Source organism: Phoxinus phoxinus, assembly GCF_949152265.1.
Source record: "Phoxinus phoxinus genome assembly, chromosome: 21".
Taxonomy (NCBI): domain Eukaryota; kingdom Metazoa; phylum Chordata; class Actinopteri; order Cypriniformes; family Leuciscidae; genus Phoxinus; species Phoxinus phoxinus.
The window spans coordinates 14,030,728-14,057,472 of record NC_136896.1 but is presented as its reverse complement, the minus strand read 5'-3'; the positions used below and the strand labels follow the sequence as shown (position 1 = coordinate 14,057,472).

General features: G+C 37.7%; 2 protein-coding genes across 38 annotated transcripts in view; both read left to right on the top strand.

Moving 5' to 3' along the window:
- svila (supervillin a) overlaps positions 1–3,315 on the top strand; it is a 68,792-nt gene extending 65,477 nt beyond the window's left edge. For 26 of the 36 annotated variants that reach the window (XM_079596305.1, XM_079596304.1, XM_079596302.1 and 23 more), the window contains 3 exons: positions 404–559; positions 963–983; positions 1,979–2,883. In XM_079596305.1, the coding sequence (XP_079452431.1) occupies positions 404–559; positions 963–983; positions 1,979–2,065 (264 nt within the window). In that variant the 3' untranslated portion in view covers positions 2,066–2,883. Of the gene's footprint in view, positions 1–403; positions 560–920; positions 984–1,978 lie in introns of all 36 variants that reach the window. The other 10 variants (XM_079596303.1, XM_079596296.1, XM_079596292.1 and 7 more) reach the window with 2 other exon arrangements.
- Positions 3,316–6,530: 3,215 nt separating this feature from the next.
- psme4b (proteasome activator subunit 4b) overlaps positions 6,531–26,745 on the top strand; it is a 32,352-nt gene continuing 12,137 nt past the window's right edge. Inside the window, exons 1-26 of one of the 2 annotated variants that reach the window (XM_079595983.1) lie at positions 6,538–7,042; positions 9,067–9,207; positions 10,623–10,739; positions 11,392–11,445; positions 13,889–13,933; positions 14,261–14,410; positions 14,541–14,604; positions 14,691–14,765; positions 15,962–16,084; positions 16,185–16,277; positions 17,591–17,856; positions 18,331–18,517; positions 18,669–18,758; positions 18,859–18,923; positions 19,000–19,150; positions 20,679–20,777; positions 20,863–20,932; positions 21,010–21,077; positions 22,594–22,809; positions 22,930–23,087; positions 23,254–23,349; positions 23,957–24,012; positions 24,128–24,184; positions 24,301–24,356; positions 24,484–24,582; positions 24,668–24,730. In XM_079595983.1, coding sequence (XP_079452109.1) covers positions 6,846–7,042; positions 9,067–9,207; positions 10,623–10,739; positions 11,392–11,445; positions 13,889–13,933; positions 14,261–14,410; positions 14,541–14,604; positions 14,691–14,765; positions 15,962–16,084; positions 16,185–16,277; positions 17,591–17,856; positions 18,331–18,517; positions 18,669–18,758; positions 18,859–18,923; positions 19,000–19,150; positions 20,679–20,777; positions 20,863–20,932; positions 21,010–21,077; positions 22,594–22,809; positions 22,930–23,087; positions 23,254–23,349; positions 23,957–24,012; positions 24,128–24,184; positions 24,301–24,356; positions 24,484–24,582; positions 24,668–24,730 — 2,856 coding nt within the window. In that variant the 5' untranslated portion in view covers positions 6,538–6,845. Of the gene's footprint in view, positions 7,043–9,066; positions 9,208–10,622; positions 10,740–11,391; positions 11,446–13,888; positions 13,934–14,260; positions 14,411–14,540; positions 14,605–14,690; positions 14,766–15,961; positions 16,085–16,184; positions 16,278–17,590; positions 17,857–18,330; positions 18,518–18,668; positions 18,759–18,858; positions 18,924–18,999; positions 19,151–20,678; positions 20,778–20,862; positions 20,933–21,009; positions 21,078–22,593; positions 22,810–22,929; positions 23,088–23,253; positions 23,350–23,956; positions 24,013–24,127; positions 24,185–24,300; positions 24,357–24,483; positions 24,583–24,667; positions 24,731–26,745 lie in introns of both variants that reach the window. The other variant, XM_079595984.1, reaches the window with a different exon arrangement.

Sequence of the window (26,745 nt, the reverse complement as noted above, 5' to 3'; positions counted from 1 at the left end):
TGTGTGAGTTGATGAAAGTTTGTGCGATTTAAAGGGCCTAAATTAAATCTGTTCATCATATAAACCGATCATGTCTCTTCAGGAAATTTAACTTCAGACTAAACCGCTCAATTCATAAGCATTACTTTTACAATCCCTTATGAACTTTTTGAAGTGACAAAATGGTAGTTGTATAGACTGTCAATGGAGGGACAGCAATCTCAGATTTCATTACAAATATCTTAATTTGTGTCCTGAAGATGAACTAAAGTCTTAGAACGACATGAGGGTGAGTAAATGATGACAGAATTCTACATTGTTGTGTGAATTAACCCTTTAAGATACTTTAGCTGCTGGTGTCATGGGGAACACCAATTCTCTCATCAATAAACATCATCTTTATGTTGTGTTCTGTGATTTATAGGAGGCTGAAGTATGTAATCAGATCATTCTTGTTGAAGACGTCTTGACTAGACTCTGCAAGACCATTTACCCGTTGGCGGATATACAAGCACGTCCCCTACCAGAAGGTGTTGACCCTCTACGTCTTGAGATCTACCTATCAGATGAGGACTTTGAGGTGAGAAAAATCACATTAACACTGAGGTTTAACTCGGTTGATTATTACGGTAGTGTTTCATTTGTCAAAAGGTTCATTTGTCAAGTTGTGTATTAAGCCTTACATTATCGTTCTGGGCGCATTTAAGAATTGTATGATTTTCAGACATTGGACACTGATCTTACTGAACTGTATCTGTAAAGTCTGTCTGCCTGTGTTTGCTCATATGTTCTGTCTTTTCAGTTCTATCTAGTTTTATTTTTCCATTTTTCCCTTCATCGATTTCATATTTCTCTTTCTGCTCCCACTGTCGTCTTTAAGCTGCCTCTCTTAACCTGTCTCTCCCTGCATCTTTCTGCTTTCCCCCTTTATGCTGGTGTAGTCTTGCATCTGACTGAGGTTAATTTTTCCCTTCACATGGCAGGGTGTAGGGGCTTCTGGGAAGGTGAGTTTTGTTTCATGAGGAACACTGTTTATTTCACACTAATGCCGCATCCTCACTGTGTGAACTGTCACCATGTGCTTGTGTATCACATCCTTATCTAGCTGTGTGTTGGTCACCGTTCACCACTGATAGTTCTCACACTGATAGGTCTCACTTTAATTAAGATGTATAGTGTAACTGGTCAATATTTTATGGGGGATAATGTACACTATGGTTCAAAAGTGGGTTTTTTTATTTTAGGAATACTTTTATTCAGAAAGGATGCATTCAATTGATTAAAAGTGACAGTAAATATATTTATGATGTTACAAAAGATTTCTATTTTTAAAAAAGGCACTGTTTCCACAAAACTATTCAGTAGCACAACTGTTTTCAACTGTGATAATAAGAAATGTTTCTCGAGCACCGAATCATCAGAATAATTTCTGAATGATCATGTGATTACACACACACACACACACACACACACACACACACACACACACACACACACACACACACACACACACACACACACACACACACACACAAATGAATAAGCCAGTAATGTTATGGCCAATTACCAGTAAATGGCTATTATATACTATTTTGTCTAAATAAATTAATAAACTAATCGTTTTAAAAGCTGCATGTGAATGTGGTTATCACAACATAATGTACTGTATACATTTTTTTATATTGCTTTTGAAATGAGTGTGAACAGTTAAAAATCTGACATTGACTGATACCTTATTTTATTATCAGCTGATAGTAAATATGATGATAATAATTTGTGCATTCCTACTTTAAATGCTTTGTACTCTAATGGATGTTTCCATTTTTGGATTGGTGAATGGCAGTAACCAATATCATACAGCTGTTGTGTTTGTGTGTGATTATTCATCAATTTCTCAGCATTTCAGAGTCCTGAGTGTGATTTAACACTTGTATGTCATCTGTGTGTTTTTATTAAATCCTTATCCCTAAATGTATACATGTGTATATGCTCTCTACAGAAAGCATTGGAGATGACAAGAAGTGAATATGAGGCACTGCCAGGATGGAAGCAAGTGAATGTGAAGAAAGCCAAAGGATTGTTTTAGAGGAAATCTGACTGCACTGGAACTGCTGATTGGGATTGAATCTGCAAGTGAAGACCTTCTCATTCCTTTTGATCAAGACGGGACAAGCGCAAGTGAATATCTACCTGTGTCAAACCACACAGGGAAGTGAAATGGAGCTGAAGGAAGAAGAAAAGACTGAGATTGACAAGGGTTTACCAGCCTCTTGTAGCACATTTCTTTCCCATTTTCTCCATTTTTGTTTTTATCTGTGAATTTTTTTTGTTTTGAGTGCTTCCAGCTTGTTTTCCTCCCGTTTTTATTTTTCTGCATTGCTCTGTCCACATGGTCATTCACCGTCCAACATGCACAAGGCAGCCCTCAGCTTAACATAAACCCCCAATAAATTCAAAAAGAGCCTTTTTAGTTATTATCTGAATGTAAGAAAGCTCAAAAGAGCACTTTATGCAAGTACGTTCATATCTGCTCTCATAAATGACCTCAAGATGTTTAACCTTCCAGACAGATGCTTGAACTTGAGAACCCTATGCGTGTGTACATGGGAGATTGTTTGTAAATCTATACAGTGTGTCTCTTCAAATGGTATTGAATGAAATTGTGGAATAAGAGAAAATGTCTTTCTATTCTGCGTTGTATAGTGCCTTGCCTTCATGTACAGTTTATATAAAGACAGATGCTAGTCTGCATTTTAAAGATATATTTGTGATATAAATAAATATTGGTGCAAATAAACACTGTATTATGTAGATAATAAATACTTTGTCTGTTTTTTTTCTGTTTTTTTCTTTGTCTAAATAAAAACTTTTATTAGAGTGTTGCAAGCGAACGCTAAGTTTATCATTGGAACGCAAAAGTTTAAAACTGATTTTCCACAGGCAATATGTGCTACAAACATAGTTTGGAAAGAATTAAAAGCCCTTGAGTGGAAGACCTGTTTAAGTTATTTAAGTTAACTAAATGTTGTATTGTGGTAATCTTAATTTCCAACCTGGAGTTCTTGTTCTCAAATACATTCATCATTTGCTACATTGCATAGTGTATCTACTCGATGAACAGCAACAACAACAAAAAGCTTCAGAAATTCGTCCACAAAGACCAGCAGAGGGCACTGTTGTTCCACAAGTGAGTGTGTAGTCGACTAGTAATAGTTGTAGTAGATCTTTGCACTCTTTTTTTTATTCTTTAATTTTACATTTCTGTTTAAAACCTTGGTTCACGTGAACAAAAATACATTTCCAATTGTTCTAGAATAAATAAATTGTCATAATTTCACCAAAATCTCAACGGCAAAATTGTCTTAAGCTTCCTTCTGTCGATCACTGTTTTTATATTAGGCATGCAAATGATCAATGGCACAAACTGTAAGTAGTTACAAAAAAAAAAGTGAGCTCTGCCATATAAGTCCACAAGAGCACAATTGGGACACCAGGAGTGAAGGCTTTGAATTTGTTGGGTCAAGTGGGATTTAAAAGTCACATGATCCAATCAAAGTCAGGGCTAAACATGTTGTATGGCCAAGGAGCCGCTTCCTGTCTGTCCGACTGAGGATTGAGGACATATCTAGGCTAAATCTAAGAAAACAACTCTGATTTAAGCGCACAGCCATTGTAGACTAGTAATGGCCATTGTTGCAAATAATTTGTATCAACACTTTTGCTCATACCATGAACATATATTTTGTATACATGTAAATTATGAGTGACTTCATATAGAAACTTGGAGGGACCTGAAAAAATTAGCATGTGATTATTCTCTTATTTGATATTCATTCAATTACTGGTCATTCAGCTGCTGCATCTGACACAGCACCATGTTTTAGAGACTTGCAAGTGGGCCTGTTAATCCAGAATCTCATTAACATGCAAATCTGCTTTACCTGGAATGCAATAACCCTCAAGGCAAAGGACCTGATTGGCTGAATGCTAAAAGGTCATTGCATCTTATTAGCTGGAATTTCTGTATGCAATTTTCCTATTGGTTGGGAAAGACGTATAGGTGTGTGTGGTTGATAGGTAAATAAATTACCTTGAGGAATCTGTTGTGCAAAGGAGCTGTGGGAAATGTGGCATCTATTTATTTTCTCTGCCATGTGCTCATTTTTCATTGACTGGAGGTCTCCAACGAGATTAAATATCCGTGAGAAGCTGAAAATCACTTGAGAGCTGAACACAAAATAAAACTTGAGGAAAATTGAATTAAATTGTTGCACTGAAGGCCCACTGAGATATAGAAATGTACACATCTCCATAGATGCACATCTCTACAAATGAGCGCTCATTCAAATACTTGATCAAATTAAGAAAGAGCTGCTGAAGGGTGAATGCACAGAACACTCTCCCCTTCGTTTGTCATGACACTAGGTCAAGTGAATAGTAGTGCACTGGGTCAGTGCACAAGGAAATAACCAAAGCGGATTGAAGTTATCTCGTTAGTATCATTGCCTTGGATAAACCGTTTAAACAAAGTGAAGGGACCAGTATACAAACAAAGCGTCATGCGTATATGTTCACAGAATTTTGTTGGTAAAAGGACATGTTTATTTTTAGAAACAGAAGAAGAAGAAGAGATGTTTTTCCAAACTATAGTGACGCTCTCAAAAACTTTAGTTATTTTTGATACATACTCTATACACTATGAAGTAATGTAAAAACTGCAACAACAAAAAAAGTTCTGATATCGAAGACTCAAAATCGTCCACTATATCCCCCCTTCTTAAAATATAAATGCAGCTATATATTTTTATATAAAAAATATTAATACTATGTGAAAAAAAATTTTTTATTATAAATTTAGATATTATATATACAGATATTTAAAAAATATATATTATTATCAGGTTTTGTTGGCAGAACAGATGAGGTAGGCCTAGGCTAAGAATTATAAAGACTACATTTCCTAATTTAAAATAAATAATCATTCATCCAAACGTTTACCGCAAAATTAAAATTTTGTCATTTACTCACATGTTGTTCCAAACCTGTATGAGGTTCTTTTTTTCTGGTGAACACAAGAAGAAAAGAAGACATGTTAAAGGGTAACTAAACACTAAACCAACTTTTTTTAGTTAATGATCTGTACGAATGGAGCTTCATAAATGCTGTTCATTGATTCGAGTACTTTTTTTAACATTTGAGTATAAAGTGTTTTAATTTTCAAATATATGGTGTAAAAACGTCTGAGTGCTGCCCTCTTCAGGTTAAACGGAATCTCCTGAAGTAGGGGTACTCTCTGACGTAGGGGTACTCTCTGACGCTGCGAGCTCACCACGCCCCTGGCAGCCCCTGGTATAAAAGCATCTGGTTCCGTCAACACCAGAGCGAGTCAGGAGCTGGAAATTGGAATTACGAGTTTTGAAAACGATCAGGATAGCGTATTTTAGCATCTAGTTAGCATAGCATTTATAGTTATTTAGATTATTTTGTGTAGCCTAGGTAGTTATTTAGCATAGTTGTTAGTGTTGTTAGAAGCATAGTTAGTTAGTAGCATAGTATTGCATCAGTTAGAATAGTGTAGATTTTTAGCATTAGCTTTATCTGTATTTAGTACAGTGGTTAGGCTGGTATAGGTGTAGTGTTGCCGGTTGCAACAGCACTGCTGGACTGTATAACTTCCCACCAGACTTAGAAATTAGGCGCCAGTGTTTACATGCACTTGTGTGCCAAACGCTGCTCTTCCTGCATGGACTCCACCACCGCCGGCGCGTTTTGCTGGATATTTTTTTTCACATAGCGGCAAAATATGCTTAACGTAGGTCAATAGTAATAATAATCCACTCAGATACTGGACCCATTCTCTCTTGCGCGGCTGCTTCGCTAGCATCGTCGGATGCCGATCGCGATGCGGGAGTTAATGCGATGCGACACCGCAGTTTGAGCTAGCGGCTCGAATTGATATGATTTTAGCTCTGTGTCCACAGACAATTCCTCCACTTCAGGTGAGAAAAGTCCTCAACTTTAAATGACCGCTCTGTTGCAAAGCTACTTGCGTCACTCTCCATCTTAGCGAGTCTGACAGCAGCTGTCAGTCACTGCGGGTCTGTCAATCACCCGCTCAGCCCCGCCCTCGGTTCGTCCGTTGGGCTCTGCCCACTTTTCCAGCATTTTTCAAATATTGCCAGTGGGTGGAGTCAGGCTCTGACCAGGGGTTTAGTTACCCTTTAAGGAATGTTTGTAACCAGACAGTTGACGGTAGACATTGACTTCAGTGTTTCTTTCCCCAGGCTACTATGGAAGTCAATGGCTTACCGTCAACTGTTCGATGACCAACATTCTTTTAAACTATCTTATTTTGTGTTTAACAGACGAAATAAACTATTACATGTTTGGAACAACTTGACAAAATGTTCGGGTTTGGGTGAACTATCCCTTAATTCATTTCATTTGACGCTTTTGAACATTTTCACGGGCCGTGTTGTGTTTGCTGAATGTGCCGCTGAACACCAGTAGGGGGCGCGCCGCTCATGGCTCATTGTTGCACCCGCTGGTGTGTTATGTATGTGAGGTTGAGCGTGTGTTTATGTGAGTGTGTGTCTGTCCGTGTGACTCGTAATATGTGTCAAGAGAGTGAGGGGAGACTTCTCTATGTAGGTGACTGAAGCTAATGTGTTAACACAAGAGGTCAGAAAGACAGATCTGTCGAAGTAACAAGTTTTGATCTGAATCCCGCTCCACAATAACGGCACTTATGCGAAAGTAGCGGATTTTGTGAATAAAACAAAGATTTGTCAAGGGAACTTCTGTCAAGAGGGGAAGGAAATAAGCCGGACACGTCAGAAGAGGATATTTATTTTGGGAATCGTAATATGAAAAAGGAGCAGGCCGAGATATTAGGTTTTGTCCCTCAGAAAGAGATCGTCTACAACAAACTTCTCCCGTACGCAGATAAACTAGACCGCGAATCCAATGACATTTTGGCCCAGATTAAAGGGAACTTGGGTCGGGCTGTCCAGTTCCGTGAGTTATGGCCAGGAGTTTTATTTTGGACCCGGAAACTATCCACGTGAGTATATTCAAGACTAGAAAAAATGCTTTGATGTGACAATTGAACCTGGTTTGTTAATAAACAGCAGGGACAGCTGAGTGACTCAGGTAGCTTGTAGCCGTTAGCTCGCGAGCTAAAGGCTAAGCGCTAACGTTACCTGAGTCACTGAGCTGTCCTTGCTTATACGTAAACATCACATATCCATCTGCTAGCACTCCATAATGACCTTTCATAACATCGAGCGTAATATTTCGTTGGTCTAGTTTGTCAGAGTGGCTTCAGTCGGTAAAAAAGGCAGGAAATGTGGGACTGTTGTAAGCTCATTTCTAAGCTAATCAGCTAACGAGGCTAACATTAGTGCTGGATAAGCAGCTGCCACATGCATCACTGCAACTAGTGGTTGGATATGGAGTCTTTAAAAAAGACACTTTATCTGACTGCATATTATTTCATGCCTTTATGGTTTGCCTTATTCATTTCGATCAATTTAATATCTGTCTTATTACCAATTGAAGTGATTCATGATCAGTTTTCACCGTGTTGAGCAACAGACATAAAGATATGGGACCTTATTTTATGGTTAACTTAATACCCTATTTAAAGGTCAGATAAAGGATATATTGTTATATTAAAATGCCGAATACTTACGTTTTAAGTTTCATTTTTTGACGATATCATAATGAAATAAATGGTTAATTAATTAAATTGTAAGGAATTGTTCATCTGTGTCATATATTTAACAACATTAAAGTCTTTTATGAGTTTCTTGTGCATGCTGAATAACATTTAAATGGGACCCTTCGTATGATTAGTGTATGTTCACACGTATTACTACAGTGGCTTTGCTCCTTCACTGACTGCTCTAGAGTCTCTGTAGAGTTAGTATTAGGCCTAAACTAAATACTTGACAGAGTATCTCTGCTTAAATGGGCAATATGTTTACAAACCTAATTTCGTATCCATTTGGTCTCTTACCTCATCATCAGATTAAATTCAAGGCTGTGAAAAAGTGTTTCCTAAAGGGTTTTGTATTTGCAGCGAGGGCGGGCATGTTGTTTAAGAGGATGGGTGGATATAATCTACACAGTTTAGTGAGTCATTCGACCCGATTCAGTGAATAAGTGAGTGGTCCGTGTTTGATTCTGACCGATGACTCCTCTGCTCCATTTAGATTGATACGCTAAGTGATTCAGCATTGAGCCCATTATCATTTTTGAGTGCAGAGCGAGCAGAAGGCGACAATGTTGTCTGTTAGGCCTATGCTTTGTTAATAATAATATACACCCAACTGTGTTTGACATCGGTAATAATAAGAAATCAACACATTAGAATGATTTCTGAAGGATCATGTGACACTGAAGACTGGCGTAGGCTGCTGAAAATTCAGCTTTGCCACCACAGGAATAAAATGTTTTTTTTAAAAAGTTTATTACAATATAATATTATTTTAAATAATATTTCACAATATACTAATATTACTGAATTTTTGTATTTGAGTTTGAGACTTACATTACAAGTTGTTTTTACAGACCTCAATTTTAACGGTTGTATATTTGTGCAAAATCATTTTGTATGCCATACAACAAAAAGGCTCAAATGGGAATGAGTGTGAGCTTTTATCATTTAGTTGAGTGTTTTCAAAGGCTCTCTTATATAATCTATTTGGATGACCTGTTTCAATCATTTTTTGCTATGCTAGCCTGACTCAGCTTTATTCAGACACGCAGCGCTCTGTTTTTCTCATGATCAAGTCTTCGTGCTTACATGGTTAGTGATAAGGTCATAATTGACAGATAACTGATATACTGTAACTAATGGCTATACCCACCCCCACACTTTCATGCTCACTTTCATATTTGGTTGTTTATCACTACTTTATTGGGATGATTTTAAGATCAAACTTAAAATGAAGTAATTATTCGTTTTCGAAATAGTGTGCCTACTGTCCTCTTTAGAATATGCAAGTTTTTGTTTTGTGAATCACGCTTTTCCTCTCCTGTTCAGTTTTCCACTCGTATGACATGATCTCTGCCCCTTGATAGGTACCTTCGGCTGTACGGGAGGAAGTTCAGCAAGGAGGACCATGTGCTCTTCATCAAGCTTCTGTACGAGCTGGTCACCATCCCCAACCTGGAGATCAGCATGATGCAGAACTTTGCACGACTCCTTGTCAACTTACTGAAGTATGTGAAAGTGTCCCCAACAAACACCTGACCATTGTCATAATTGAACACAAGCCCCAGACCATGATTAATCTGGGCTCTACAGTGCAACCAAATCAGTTGCATTTGCGATTGAAAATGACTGCATGCGACTGTGAAAAAGTATTTAGGAGCACCAGTGCGACTGACCTGATCAGGCCCGGTTCTATCAGGGTGCGCGCCCTCAGTTGAAACTAACAGCATATTGGCCGAACAGGTTTTGCAAATGCGCCAGTGCAAATTTGTGTTTGCACTCTGAAGAGCGTGATGAGAGAACGTGTTTTTGCAGCATTGAGCAATGTAGCCAATCACAGACATATCTGTTGATTTCTTGAGACACAATGGCCAATCAGAGGCATTTAAGTTAAAATCCACTCACCGCTTAAAACGCTGGAGTTTGTTCAGTGCTGAGTTTAGCTCGCGAATCCTCTCATTATAACAAACAAGAGATCACGATGAACTGAGACGAGTGACAGCTTTTTAATGATTATAAAGGGAGTTTGCAAATGTAATATTGATTTTATACAACGATTCAATAAACATGAAGTTCATATTAAGTGACTTGCCGCTGCGCGTATCTCTGAGCAAACACCGGTGTTTCGTTAATGAACGAATCTGCGTTTTCAAACGAATCTGCGTTTTCAAACGAATCTAGTGAGTCAATGTTTCAATGACCCATTCATAAACACTGTCGCTTGCTTTGTTCCTGAATGAATCGGCCGTTTAAGCGAATCGATTGAATTAATGATTCAGTCACAAAGACAGTGACTTGCCACCCCCTACTGTTGGTTTTCATTTTTAAATGATCATTTCAGTTATTTAAATCATTTAATATTTCTATATTCAAAACCTTCTATTTAAAACATTAATCTCTTAACATTGTTATCATGCATTTAAATGCATTCATGTCACTTCTTAACCTTATTAAACATGCTGTAAATATACCAACCGGTAAATGCCACTTTTCTGTTCTTCTACTGTGTGTCACCTCTGCAGTGCAAAGATTAATTTTGTTGATACTGTTTTCATTTGATTGGTAACTTATTCTTCCTGATCGTGTATTATTATTTTAACTCAATTTATAAATATAAATGTATGAATTTGACGTAAAAGATGACACATTTAATAAGGTTAGAAAAAAATGCCCTTACAAACGATAAAAAAATGCCCCGGCAAGTCATTTTAAGGAGTAAAATATCGGCTCATAATGGGAAGATTAATTTCTGTAATTGATCAGAAGGTGCTCCTAAATTTTTGACTGTGCTCCTAAATTTGTAAAAAAAAAAAAAAAAGAAATATAAATGTAGAGCCCTGTTAATGCATTAATAGTAATACATTTTATACTAATGTTTTAAACTGACAGTTATGTAATTTTTCTTTTCTTTTCTAATGTACAGAAAGAAAGAACTGCTGTCCCGGGATGATTTGGAGTTGCCTTGGAGGCCTTTGTACGATCTCTATGAGAGTATCCTGTACTCCAAAACAGAGCATCTTGGTCTTAACTGGTTCCCAAAGTAAGTCCCTCTCTCTTTTTTCATCTTTCTAGCTCTCACTAATTCTAGCTTGTTGTGAACTTTGCTTACAAGTCTAATGTCCATGGAACAACATTTTATAGCATGGTATCTGGTGATCAGGCCCACTTGGAATCTGCCATCATTCACAAAATTTTACACATTCCTGACCCACAATTGAACGTTTGTTTATTAGATATATTAGCTAATTTGATTCTGCATTATGCTACCAGTTAAAGTGTAGTAATCTACCTTATTTAAACCTATTCAGCAGAGAGAAATAACATAAAAAATATGCAAACAAGTATATTTCATATCATATTTGCAGAGATGAAAAAGTGTTTTCTGTATGGTGACCATGGATATGACACATGGTTCATTGTACAGGGCAAGTTGAGATCATGGGGGGAAAAGACTTGTCAGTGCAACGTTTGGTTCAAGGAAAAAGAGGACCCTGACACTGCTTAAGATTATTCTTATCTTTCCAAATTTTAGTTTGAGCCTTTTAATGAGCACTGCTGACTCTCATAACACAACCATATCCATTTAACACACAGTATTCTTAGAAGAACCTGTTAAACAATTACAACTGTAAGATTTATGCTATTGGTATGTGTAGCGTTGGCTTATGCATTTTTCCTTTTCTCACATTCAGTTATCGAGCAGAAGCCTCAACTAAACAAAAAATGCTTAGTATTGTGCGGAAGCGGTAAGCACAGCCCTGTTTCACATGTTGCACTGTACTTTTCCAAGGGCAGTCGCTCATGTTTAATTGCATGTGTCCAAAATTAAAAGCAAATCAACTATCTAAATGACAAATCCCACCACAGCTTACACATGGGTTTGTTCTTATAATCTTTGTTCTTTTAGTTGCCTAGTTATATCTACTTAATAACATGCTTCACAAACAGATCAGGAAATGGTGCTCCCTTTTAAGTTTCTAATAATGAATCTTTGTCTGTCAAACACAATTCCTGGTGGCTCAGAGGTGTCAGTCAGTTCTTTATAGGTTACAGATTTCTCCTGACAAACTATAGCTGCACAATGAAAAAAAAAAACTGTTCTTCAGTACACCACCTCCAGGAATGGGCTAAACTCATTGCTGTGACTTCATTCTATTAATCTAACAATCTTTTGATTGTTTTCACAGGTGGGCGAAGGGTTTATATTAAAGAAAATTCAGGGCTGTGTTTCCCAAAAGCATCGTAAGCCTGTAGAATGCAACAGTTGTGTTCCGGAAGTAAAAACTACATTCATTTTCTCCATAGGCAAATCGTTTTTTAACAATAACTTATAAACCTTTAAAGACAGACATACTGTGAGGTATGAGGTTGTTTTGTTGAAGCCATCCATTTGCATTATTTCAACTTATTTTTTAAATGATCATGTTAAACAGCTGAATTCATGGTGAAAAGCTTCATTACCCATGATGCTGTACAGAAAATTCCACCAATCATGCCAAAAAGCTTGCTTGCACCACAAATGATGAAGTCAAGTTGGTCTTGCTATGCTGTCTACTGAGTGCTTAAATATTTGTACATTCATACATGCATATTTTGAAATACTTAATATATTGTCAAATTAATAGTTTTATATTTATTTCATCATCAATTTTAATAAAATTTTGTCATTTGGGATCTTATACCTTTGTTTTTTTGGTCAGATTTTCAAATACGTTTTTGCTTTCAAATAAAAGTTTGTAATGTGATTCACCTCATTGCTGGTTGGTTTGGTTCGTGGCTCATGACGCTTTAAAAAAATACAAATAAATAAATAACACTATGGGAAAAATGAATTGGAAAAATATGCTTCCGTAGCCAACACTGCTGAAAAAGTGGACGGGCCCTAATGCATTCTATAGAGATCACTGGTTCCAATGGTATAGTGGGACAGTGGGAAAACACAAAAGAAGATATTTTGAAGTTTGGGAACCAAACAACATTGGAGCCCTTTAACTTCTACCAAAAACACAGACACATTTTATTATCTCCTTTTGTGTTTTCCGAAGAAGAAAGAAAGTCATACTACATTTTGGGTGAAGCTCACAATGCTTTTGGGAGATGTAACACAGTCTGGTGTCAGTCGTGTTTCTTTTAGGTCAGGCTGTAAATGTGGGTCGGATCACTTTGGCTTGCTGTTTTAGAGGACAAGGTCACACAACTTTTGCCAATTTTCCCCTTGGGTTCTGGTATCATTGTGTTCTATTTTAATCTCGTCCGAAATGATAGTGCGCTGAATGTGGAAGGTGTTTGTTTACACTTGCACTGAGAGGAAGATCAACAGCTGCTAAGTTTCGCTGGGGGTGTATTTTTACAACTAGGGATGTGGAAGACAACGTATTTTAATTATTATTATGACTGAATTTCATTTTTGGATAAACTATCCTTTATAAGTGAGCAATGAATAAGATCCAGTAGACCCCAATCAGATGCATTTTAAGGAGGCGTTCATCATATAGGACGTGTTCTTGCATTCAAAAAAGCAGCTGGATCGACCACATTAGAATGGAACAGAATGCAGGTTGAACAAATTATAACTTTACAAGCTATCTTGAAAATTCAAAACGGTAAAAATGGCACGGAATGAATTCAAAAACACAGATCCCTTCAATAGGGTTACTGATAGATATCGAACAATAATTTGGCTAAATATTTATAACATTTTATAGTAAAATACTATCATAGTCCTCACAAAAATACCAAAGCTAAAACTAGTTATCCTAATGAACTAGTCCACCATTATGACCTTTCCCTATTTACAGCATTTAATAACATTATTGTATGAAATTAAATCAACCCACACCTCAAAGTTTATACAACTTGGCCAACTTTAACAAGGTAAAGGAAATCTGTATTTAGGATTAGCTTTGAATTGGCTGTTAATGCAGTGTGACTGTACTCTGCGTTTTTGAGCTCCGTTATAAAAAGTACATGAGGAGAACCTGATAACCTGGCATTTTGCACTCATGTGCCCAGGCACTGGTGTTGGGAATCTCTCATTTACACTTTCACAAAACGAACCGTAGTTGGGTTTCTGCTTTGCACGTGGTCTAATCGCATCTTTTGCTTCAACCTCAAATGAGCCTTGCCTTTCATATTATATTAATGCACTTAATTTTGTCTTTCTCTGTTTCCCATGTTCTCTCTCTCTAGCTCGGTTGAGAATGTGTTGAAGACACTAGTAAAGAGCTGCAGACTGTGAGTTGTCTTTCAATCCTCTGTCATTCACTAATGTACCTATGAATGTTCGACCCCTTTCACAAAAGAATTGCACATAGTGTTAATCCCCTTCCTGTTGTGCTGTTGAAAGAATCATGTAATCAGGCGTTGTTAGTCAAGCCCACAGCTTTCACACTGAGCCGATTACAGCTCTCTTAACACATTATACCATCTTGTTCATATAACAAGCACTTTTCATCGTTTTGCAAGAGCTCACATAACAAATAAATAACCGTGGATCTGAGAAAATAGCATGTGATTTTTGATCTCGTGTGTGTGTGTGTGTGTGTGTGTGTGTGTGTGTAGTTATTTCCCTGAGTCTGCCACTCAGGAGATGCTTGATGAGTGGCGACCGTTACTGTGTCCGTTTGATGTCACTATGCAGAAGGCCATCGGGTACTTTGAGCTCTTCTTGCCCACCATCATGTCCCCAGAACAGCATCACAAAGGCTTCAAGTAAGACCCTCTTTTGCAACCTAGTAATGAAATAAGAGGATTGCCGTCTATTTACAAATTACTCGTCATTCATAAAGTGTAGCCGACAAGTATGACCCTGGGGTAATGGGAGTATTTGTGCATGTTTTAGGTTATGGTTTGATGAACTGATGGATCTCTGGGTCTCAGTGCAAAACCTGCCCGCTTGGGAGGGTGTAAGTACTTCTCATTCGTGAATTCATTTGTTAAGTGCAGAATATTATGTCACCATCGGCTTTCTATCCTCCGTTTCCTCTTGCAGAATCTAGTGAATCTTTTTGCACGTCTGGCTAATGACAACATTGGCTATGTGAACTGGGATCCATACATTCCCAAGGTACTGTCCTGCTTATATACACTACGTTTCAAATTTTTGGGGTCGAAAGAAGTCTCTTATACTCACCACGGCAATCATTTGCTCAATACAGTTCAAACGGTAATATTGTGAAATATAATGACTTTTCAAATAAACAGTTTTCTATTTGAATATATTTTAAATTGTATTTTATTCCTGTGATGGCAAAGCTGAATTTTCAGCATGATTACCCCACTCTTTAAGGTCACATGATCCTTCAGAAATCATTCTAATATGCTGATTTGGTGCTCAAGAAACATAATCAAGAGCTGGGTTTCCATCCACCTATTTTTATGTGTGTTTTGGGAAATCGCATTAAATAAAAGGCTGGATGGGAACGCCAAGATGCACATTAATTCTAAAAATGCGTATAAAAAACGTATGCGCTCAATTGAAGTGGATAAATGTTTTATCCAATAAGAAGACATGCGTATAAACTATAACACATTTACCAAATAAATCCATAGATGAACAACAAAAAACTGTTGACTTTACCTCAACAGTGGATGTGATTGGATAACTAAACTATCCAGTGGACCATTTTTATTGCACAGCATCTCAAATGTTGGCTTGATCATTCTGAAATGCCTGAACCAAAGTATGCCATCAGAATGATTTGGTATAATGACCTCCTAGAAGCATCTCACATGATCGCCTGAACCAAACACCAGGCATCCCGAATGCAAGATAACATAACCGTGTTTATTGCATTTTGTCTGCGTGCTCAGAAAGTCATTTATGATGTAAGAAAAAAGAGCCGCAATGGCTTGCCTGATTGCAGCAACTTCCATTTTTATTACAGATATTTTGTGCCAATTTCTCAGGAAATTAAGTTTTTTGTTCTCTTAAACGCATGGGATGGAAATGGTGCTTTATTCGCAAATGTTTAATGCGATTTTCCAATTTTGCACAAGTTAAATTTGCAATTTTGAATGGAAACATAGTTTTTGTTAAAGACAGTTGTGCTGCTAAATGTTTTTGTAGAAATCGTGATACTTTTTCAGGATTCTTTGCTCAATAAAAAGTTCAAAAGAATAGCTTTTATTTGAAATCCTTGTTGAATAATTTCCTTCAAAAAAAAAAAAAACTAACTGACCCCAAACTTTTGAGCCGTATTATAGATGATAATCTAAAGACCATGGAGCATTGTGTACTAATACTTTGTTGTCTGGTTTCAGATCTTTACCAGGATCCTACGTAGCTTCAATCTGCCTGTTGGCACCAGCCAAATGGTCGTTCCCAGATACTTGACCAACTCCTATGATATCGGTCACGTGGTCCTCTGGATTTCCTCCATGCTGGTAAGCTTCATGAGTCACACTCCTATAAATAGGTTAATTATTAAAGGGCGCATTTATTTTACAGATCACGTTCTATAATATGCTTTGTCATCTTTTTCAGGGCGGCCTACAGAAACAGGCCCAGATACAGCTTAATGGGCTCTTCAGTAGTATAGCATCCTTCTACCACCCTTCAAATAACGGACGCTGGCTGGTAAGAACAATAGAACAATATGGTGCAATGTGAAATCCTGCTCCTCTTTTCCCCATCAAAGTCCAGCCCACCCTCTAGAACGGTCTGGGGTGTGTGTTGTCAGCTGAGCTTTGTTTGCGTGCATGAGTGTGATATGCAGTGACAGATGGTCCTCAGGCAGAGTGAGGTCACTCCACATTCCAACTTCTGAAACACCAGTAACAACTTTCTAGTTATCGACCACCTGTCATCCTTGACGTGCATCCTTTTCCTGCACTCATGACTCAGTAAAGAGTCATACAATATCATGTGTAGTAAGCAAAGTTAATTATTTAACCCCAATTGCAATAAAGCATTTCTTCTTTGAAACTGGATGTTATTCAAGAGTGTTGATGTCAGAAGAAAGTAGTATTACTAAGCCTTTTTATGCCTTGTATAACATATAGCCTATTATACTTGGTTTGTAAGCACTCCATAAATTACACAAATACATGCATGTCCTGTGATGCATTTGTACTCTGCACAGCCGTTCATATTTGTACTCCACATTTAAAATGTATATGAACTCGCTGTCGCATCTTTAATAACTTTTTAGGCTTATTTTGCAGTGTTTTTATATGCTCTTTGTTATGGGGCCATAAAGACCGGTTGCACTCACAGTGTGGATGAATCACGTCTGGGCCGAAGACTCAAGATCTATAGAACTTATGCGATGCAGAAACTTAAATTTTTTAGCCATTAATGTATCTCTCACTTGCTGTATGCGTTTCTGCTTGTCATATGAAATCAATGCGTGCTGTTGTGAATAATTAAGTGAAACGTCTTCTCGTAGGATAAGGACATGCAGTTTCATGAATAATTTTGACACAAAGTAGTCATCAATGTAATATGGTGGTGTAAGAAAACGTCACATCCTGTGACATTGACATGAAGATGAATTTAATCCCGGAAGATGAAAATAGCGCAAAAAAGCAAACTAGTTTTCTCCTAAGATTAAAAAAGTAACGGGTGGTAACATTGTTTTCTATGATGTGCAACACGCTTAACTCAGAAAATATTGTTTAGTTAATTATTATTAGTGTAAAATAACAGTCATTTCAACATTTTCCTTAAATCTTGGTACTAGCTAAAACTTTGGCTGATAGTTGTGGTATTTGAAGAAGTGTGAAAAACCCAGTGCAAATATTTATTTTTCAGATGCTAATGTATGAATTTCACATGCTACAGAAAACATGGGACGAAGCTTTAGCTAAAAATCTTATTGAAATCGTTACAATATTAAACCTTTCTTAGTGATTCCAAGCTGATGTGTTTGTCTTTATTTTCTTCTCCAGATGAAGCTAATGAAGCTTCTACAGCGTCTGCCTGCCAGTGTGGTTCGACGTTTACATCGGGAGCGCTATAAGAAACCCTGCTGGATCACCCCTGTTCCCACCAGTCACAGACTCACTGACCAGGATGTGACGGACTTTGTGGAGAGCATGAAGCAGCCGGTACTGATGGCCATGTTCAGCAAGACTGGCAGCATGGACGCAGCTCAGGCCCTGCAGAACCTCGCTCTGATGAGACCAGAGCTGGTCATCCCACCTGTGCTGGAGAAGTGAGTGTGTGGAACTGCTGGAGATGTTCAGGGCATGTAGGCGTTAATATCAGGAAAATAGCACTGGCTAATTTACATAAAAAGGTTGTGTTGAAAAGAATGACGATGACTTAAATGCTAAACCAGCAAAGATATACGCAAATATAAATTCAACCCTTAATCTATTGTTACATGTATTAGTGCATTATTTTATTATTATAATGTAGAGCTGATTAAATGTTAGAATGTTTACTTTTGTATCTTTAAATGGTTATTGGAGATGACTTGCAGTATAAAAATCAATAAGCGAAAGTCTTAAAGCTTTATCATAGCCCTTAAGAGTGGCTTCTTTTATTCACTGTCAGGATTTACAAATCCAATCTTTGTAAATAGGCTTTGTAAGCAGTTGTCTTGTAAAGCAGGAGCTGGACTGTTCCCAAAGGTGGAACAAACTAAAAGCCACAGTGTGTAATGTGAATGTGCTGCCCCCTGCAGGACGTATCCTGCTATGGAGACGCTGACCGAGCCGCATCAGCTTACTGCCACTCTCAGCTGCATGATTGGCATGGCCCGCAGTCTTCTCAGTGGAGGCCGACATTATCCCGAAGGTCCCGCGCACGTCTTGCCCCTGCTTATGAGAGCACTACCTGGTGTTGACCCTAATGACTTCAGCAAATGCATGGTGGGTAAACTGTGTAATAAACATTAACAATGGTGTTCATGAAACAACTGATGAAAATAAAGCACCCAAAATATGACAATTTTAATTCCTTGTTGCTCTCTCAGATAAGAATTTATTCATATTTGTCTTAAACTTTTTTTCTTTTTCTTAGATCACGTTCCAGTTCATTGCTACTTTCACTACTCTAGTGCCTTTAGTTGACTGTTCATCAGCCCTCCATGAGAAGAATGACTTGACAGAAGTAAGGCTCTGAAATATTATATAAAAACACCCATTACAGAGTTTTTACATTATTATTATTCTTTCTGTATTTGATCCTAATGTCTTTTGCTTTTTTTTAGATGGAGAGAGAGTTGTGTTCGGCTTCAGCTGAGTTCGAAGACTTTGTTCTGCAGTTTATGGACAGGTGAGTCATTTAGTCGTGTGTGCTTCAGTATAAAACACTGTATTGCTGTCTTATGCTCTATTTGATGTGTCTGTAGGTGTTTTGCATTGATTGACAGCAGCACTCTGGAGCAGACGCGCGAGGAGACGGAGACAGAGAAAATGACTCATTTAGAGAGTCTGGTGGAGCTGGGCCTTTCATCCACTTTCAGCACCATTCTGACACAGTGCTCCATGGAGATATTCAAGGTTTTTTATTATATTTAATAGGATTTTTACACTTACATTTTTTACATATCTTAACGTATCTTAGTAATTAGACTGATTTTGCTAATCTTACAAATTTGATCAAAAAGACAGCACAATGTAAAGTTGCACAATGTAAAGTTGTTTCGATGGTCTATATACAGGGCTGCCAACTCTCACTCATTCAGCGTGAGACTCACGCAATTGGCACTGCTCTCACACTCACTCCACACATCCATTTTCTGACAGATTGCTGTAGCCCCTCAGTTCAAGCGGCACGTGAACCGATCATCTCTTTCTCTTTACTACTAGTTACTAGTAAATAAACATGAATGAACATTAGAAGGTGTGTTGAAAGATGCAGTACAACCTACCGAAAGGTATCATGTCTCATGTAATTGACCAATCAGTGTTTCAACTGCAAGAAAGAGGTCAGTAAAACAGCTGGAGAACAATGTCATGTACATTTACCTCAGGAAAGCCATTTAATGACCATAGCATGTTAGTTAGCTAGAAAAAATAACTATAGAGAGGAGTATTTCGCTAAGTATGTGCACTATATTATATAATTATTGTACTTTTACTCAAAAGACATTATTATTATGAAAACAGCATTATGTTAATTTGATCTGTTTATTTAAACATTTAATAATAATACCAATTGACAAGGCTCCCTGTGTGTTTACAGCATTAGTTGAGGGTTTTTTTTCACCTGAGAAAAATTTACATGTAGCTACTGTACCTGATATTTATTCAAATGAATCGACATTGAATTGACATGGAATCGAATCTCAAGCTTATGAATTGAAATCGTGAAATTTGTGTCAAGCATTAATAAAAACCGTAGCCTACCAGTCATCGTACCCATGTAAACACTGTAACATGTTGTCACTTAACTTAATGAAATTCTGTTTAGTTACTAAATACTTTGACAATCACAATACACTTATTCTGATGCAAGTTTGTGTTTTAAAAACCCCCACCACCCCTCCAGGCTAATTCTAAATGTTGGCAGCCCTGCTATAAATTATTTTGTGACGCTACTGTTCAAAAGATTGGAGTCAGGAATTTGTAATGTTGCGCAAGATTTTTATTTCAAATAAATTATTTTCTTTTGAACTTTCTATTCAAAAAATCCTGGGGAATTTATTTTCCATAATAGATTTAAGCAGCACAACTGTTTTCAACATTGATAATAAGAGTTTTTTCTTGAGCACCAAATCTGCAAATTAGAATGATATCTGAAGGATCATGTGACACTCAAGACTGGAGTAATGATGCTGAAAATTCAGCTTTGCCATTACAGAAATAAATTACATTTTAAAATATTTTACAATATTGCTGTTTTTACTGTATTGCTCAATTTGTAATTTGATCAATTAAATACAGCCTTGGTGATAAGAGACTTTTTTTTTTTACCAACCCCCTACGGTTTGAACGGTAGTGTTTTTTGTTTAGTTTTTTTTAAACCGTGGCACTGGAAATACTTATGCACATAAATAGACTTATATGAGGTGTTATCTGTCTATAGGTGGCTCTTGAGAAAGTCTTCAACTTTGCCACCACCAACATCTTTGAGACTCGTGTCGCAGGCAGGATGGTGGCAGACATGTGCAGAGCATCTGCTAAGGTAATACTTCCCCTTTCCCAATTTGTGCAGACAGATACACGACTGTGAGACCGCATTGATTCAACTCTCCTCTGCTTTGTTTCAGTGTCACCCTGCTGAGTCTCTCAGGCTGTTTGTACCACACTGCTGTAACGCCATTACTCATCTAACTGCCAGTGCGTACAAGAAAATAAATCTGTTTGTGTCATGTTCAGTGTGTCACCATCCTTACTTGAGTTTTGGTGTATTTCAGATGAAGATGTTTTGAAGGAGGAAGAACTGGATAAAGAACTGCTCTGGAGCCTTCAGCTGCTGTCTGAGGTGAACACAACACTATATCATACCACTACACATAAAAGATATTAAGCTGTGTTCCTAAATCATGATGGCTACCAATCTTGGCAACATTTTTAGGCATCATAGCCTCTGTCCTGACTCTTAGGCTCTTCTAAGCAGTTGGCATTAATACTATATACCTTGTTAAGATAATTTGGATCAGCATCACATTTACATTATGTTCTTCATGGATAAGTGAATAAATCAATCGTATAATGCACTGCAAAGTTTATCTAAATTTAAAAAAGATTACAAATACAAGCATGTTATCTATGCTTGTGTTAAATACTAATGTGAAATAATCTAGTTAAAGTACGATTTCACCCAATATTTCTGTAATATTTGTATTTTATGCTTATTAGAATAAGTCATTAAGTCACCCTCATGTCATTCCAAACATGTGTGACTTACTTTCTTCTGCCGAATATAAAATATATTTTGAAGAATGGTGGTAACCAAATTGTTTCGGTTTCCAACGACTTCCATAGTATTTTTGTACATATAGTGGACTTCAATGGGAACAGAAACAGTTTGGCTACCAATATTCAATATTCCAATATCAACATCTGTAAGAATAAGTAGGGGTGTAACGATTCACAAAATTCACGGTTCGATATAACAGTGGTGTCACGGTTAGGTACATTTTCGATATAGCAAAAAGAAAGAAATGGCAATTAAATTTCTGTGATTTAAAAAAAAAATTTTATTCAAATAATAGTTTTCCTACATCTTGAAACTTAGTTTTATAAATGGGGGTAATCTTTGAAGGATGAACAAATAATGTTTTGGTCATCACATTAAAACATAACATTTAAATAGGATATTTGATTTTTAAAGTGCTGGAAAAAAGATGTGACATACTTGAAATCATTTTACTATTCCTACCAAACCTCCATGGTTACCTTACAGTTAGTGTTACTACATTAAATCCATGGTGAATGTTGCAGATCTGTGGACTTAACGCCTATAACTAGTTCATTCATGGCACAATGTGTCTCCTGGCTTCCACATCAGCGCTGTTTGATCTTTGAGAAATTTGAATGCTTCTCACTAGATCTCGCAGCAATGTTATTACTTCAGTGGCAAATTCAAATGCTTTCTTTACTGGATCTCTTAGCGCTGATCGATCAAGATAGGCTTGCACTGCACTGATATTGGTCCAAACTGATAAACGGTCCGTGAAGGACAAAATAATAACGCGGTTTCGCTTCGCTTTCATTACGCTTGCCATTTGATGTTGGGCAACGTTGTGGTGGTTGGGCCAGTGCGCGCGCATTTGAATGGAAATTTTGAACACTATATCGAGCATTTTTTATATCGTTACCGACAATGGTGTACCGTCGAAAACCCTAGTCTCACATGCACTTTCCATTAGGAGCATAATGGAGACAATGCCAATAAAAAGTGTTTCAAATCAGTCACCTTACAACAAACCTTGTCAAGTGTCTAAACTAAGCTTGTCTTGTGTCTCACATTGCCACCCCCTCTCATTGCTCTTCAGGTGACTCGTGTGGATGGGGAAAAGCTCCTCCCGTACCGCACACAGCTGGTTCAGACTCTGCAGCTGACCCTGCGCATGCGCTGTAAACAGGGCTACACTCTGGCCTGCAACCTGCTGCACCATATCCTGCGTTCCACAGCACTCACCTACCCCACAGACTACTGCAGTGTGCCCGGCGGCTTCAACAAACCCCTGCAAGAGTACTTGCCCATTAAGGTACTGCAAATCTGTCCCATGTTTGTGTAGGCTTGTTGTAAGTCTTTTATTTTCTCAAATGTATTGGATCATTGCAGATCCCGTAAGTTTTCTCTTCCTCCTTTCTTGTTCTTACCACAGGACTGGGGTCGTCCAGGGGATCTGTGGCATCTGGAGATCCAGTGGCACGTGCCCAGCGCAGAGGAGACAGCATTTGTGTTCTATGTTCTGGACCTGCTGCTGCAGCCCGAGCTTCAGCGCCTGCAGAGATATGCACAGGGAGAGCAGGACATGAGCAGGTCAGAGGTCAAAAGTGCATTCTGTAATAATAATGGTAAAGACAAACAAAAAAAAAAAAGTATTTCAGTATTGTATTGATTTTAACAGTGTTGTATTGATTTTAACAGTGTTTAATTTTTTTCACTTGTTTTTGCTAATGCTGACTTATTTCTGCTTTTTAAACAGAGATGATGTTCTTCAGAGTCTGTGTATAGTCCAGCACTGTTTGCTGGGTGCTGGCAGCATGCTGCCCCCTCTTGATGGAACCATAGTCACAGGCCTGTAAGTCCTAAAACACACTGAGCAGTTCCCTCTAAGCAATGGATGTGCAACGAAATACACAGTACTGATTAAATCATGATTATTTAATCTTTTGTATTTAATTGTTAAAAGCAGGGGGAAAGTATATTTTAAAATGCATACGGTAATTCAAAGGTTTGAAGTCGGTAAGAAGTTTATTTTTTTTGCAAGTTGGTTAAAATAGACATTTAGAATGTTAGAAAGTTTTCAATGTTAGGTAAATGTTGTGAGCTTTTCATTCATAAAGAATCCTGAAAGAAAATGTGTCAAGGTTTCCACAATATATTAAGCTGCACAACTGTTTTTAACATTGATAAGAAATGTTTCTTGAGCATCAAATTAGGATGATTTCTGAAGGATCATTTCACACTGAAGACTGGAGTAGCCTAATGGTTTTATTCACAGGAATAAATGAAATTTTTATATACATTAAAATAATGAATTTAAATTTCACAATAGTACTGCTGTATCAAATAAATGCAGCCTTGATGAGACTTCTTTCAAAAACATGTAAAAATTCTTACCGACCCGAACTGTAGTACATCAGTATGAATATGATTTTTTTTTTTTTTTTATCTCTTCTTTGTAGTGTTCCCAGCCTGCTTAGTTTGGAGGAAACAAAGCTGTACATTGGTGTTGACTATGGTAAGCCACAACTGAGGAAGTTCTTAGTGAAACTGCTTATGAAACCTGTTGATTCATGTTGTTGTGATGAATGTACAGTTAAGAACCTTTCAGTAAGGCTTTGCATTTTCTTCAGATAAGTCCAGAGAGAACTACCGTGAGGCAATCTGTAAAGTGATGAGACAGTTGCTTCGTGAGTGCTCCTCATTTACCACACCTACTTGCACACAAAACTCACTTAAACTGCACCATAATTACCCATAATTCTTGAGACAGTCACCCCATGCATTTTCAAATTCTCTTTTGTAGATTACATTCTGGAGCGCTCAGAGGATGACACCAAATCCCTTTTCGCCATTATCAAGGTGAGCACAGTAGATATTTGAGCAACATGAATTGATCATTGTTTATAAGGCTGTTAATTGTATTGGATCGTATCGCAATAATTAGCTGTTAAAGTCTCCGGGTTTAACAGTGGTTTGTCTCTCTCAGATCATCAGTGACTTAATGCACTTCAAAGGTTCCCACAAACACGAGTTTGACTCTCGTTGGAAGAGTTTCACCCTGGTGAAGAAGTCTATGGAGAATAGGGTGTGTAGTTGGGCCTGAGAAATCTCCTGTGGCATTTTATATTTGCAATGTAAAATTGTCTTCTGAATCTTCTTATTCTCTCCAGCTTCATGGGAAGAAACAGCACATCCGAGCTCTTCTGATTGACAGAGTTCTTCTTCAGCATGAGGTAGGAGCCAATGCTAATAATGGAGCCAATTTTCTAAAATTTTATGTTTGATTTATCTTGTTCGATTGGGATTTGGTTTGGGTAGTTACTGGGGGTAGGTCCTGATAAGCCTAGGGCTTCTACCTATCCCTTTTTGAACAGGTTGATTATTATGCTAAATTTTTGTTTTATTTTATTGATGGATATTTCATACGTGTTGCTGTTTTATTGTTTTATTTTTTTTAATTGTTCGAAATAAAGATTTAGTTAATTTGTTCAATAACCTGGCATAGGGAATTGGCACATAATAGATATTGTAGGGCTGTCACAATATCAGATTTTCTCTACACTATTATCGTGGCCAAAATATTTCACTAGAACATTACTATGGTGATATTTAAAAAAAAAAAAAAAAAAAAAATATTTTTTTTAGTCAAATTCATCTTTAACTTTATCTTCTGTGTTCTGCTGTTTGGCCAATGCAGCTAAATTTGTAAACATTGCGCCGTTGACTTTTATGTCGGGTGGCAACCAACATTAAGGTGGAATACTGCCACCTATTGTGTTGGAGTGACTATCATATAGTTGCTGGTGCTGGATCATGTACAAATTTGTACTGTGTATTGTGTAGCTTTAAAGGTGCCATGTGTAAAAATTGAGGTAAAAATATCCAAAAAATGAGCTACACGCATCAAAAGAATGAGAAGAAATAAGGGCAATGATGTCATTAAAAAAATGTCAAGTTATAGTGCTGCAGAGATATCAACCTTAATTAGCATTAGCATTACTAGCCACGGCCCGACAGGTGTCGTAATACCAGTTTCGGCCATGGGAGGCGGTATGCGGGCAACATAACCACCAGCCAACCCTGCAATACACGAATAACTCGCACGGCTTGTGGGCGTTCTTGAACCTGATGTCAATCGTGTGGAAAGTACCATAGACAGTAGGAAAGTATAGCCCACTACTTCATTTCAATTCAGGGAAGAGAGCGGAAGGATGGCTGAAGCCTTTGGCAAGAGACCCCTACAACCACCGCGCTCTGAAGCACAAATCAGATCAGATAAGAAAAGGACCGCTCGTCACGGTCCGGGCTCGAAAGCGCGGGGGACGGCGAGCGAACTGCAGCGCATAGCCCTGTTTTACAACGTTCAGCACCCATTCTGACACGCCCGGGATCGCTCCCCATGCTTTCGCACGCATAGCTAGGGGCAGAATGGTCTCCGTGTTCTGACCGCCGCACTGCGCGGGCTCGAGAAACTGAAACGGAGGTATCAACACGGCGCGCGCGCCCTCGTTGTCTGAAGAGTGCTGCTCGCTGACGACAGAAGCCGGCTGTTCTACATTCAATGACTCGGTCGCTAAGGACGGAGAACAATTTGTGGAGCGAACAGGTCATTTGTAGCCTACTGTATCTTTCAACAGTGTTCGTGTTTTTTTTACTATAGTAGAGATGATCGGTTCACGTGCGCTGTCTGATGTTTACTGCATCACTCGACATGGAGAGGTTGGGTAAAGTAATAATTACAAGAGCTTCACGGTTATCAGATACAAGCATTCAACGGCCCTGTAGTATATATATATATATATATATATATATATATATATATATATATATATATATATATATATATATATATATATATATACAGTTAGGTCCATATGTATTTGGACACAGGCACAATTTTTCTTTTTTTCAGGTATTTACCAACACATATTCAAGCTATAGTTATTTAATGGATATGGGCTGAAAGTGCACACTCTCAGGTTTAATTTGAGGGTATTTACATCCAAATTGGAGGAAGGGTTTAGGAATTACAGCTCTTGGGAGAGCCACCCCCCCTTTTTCAAGGGACCAAAAGTAATTGGACAATTGAATCAAAAGTGATTTCATGGACAGGTGTGGGCTATTCCTTCGTTATTTATTCATTAATTAAACAGGTAAAAGGTCTGGAGTTGATTCTAAGTGTAGTATTTGCATTTGGAATATATTGCTGTGAACCTACATCATGCGTTCAAAGGAGCTCTCCATGCAA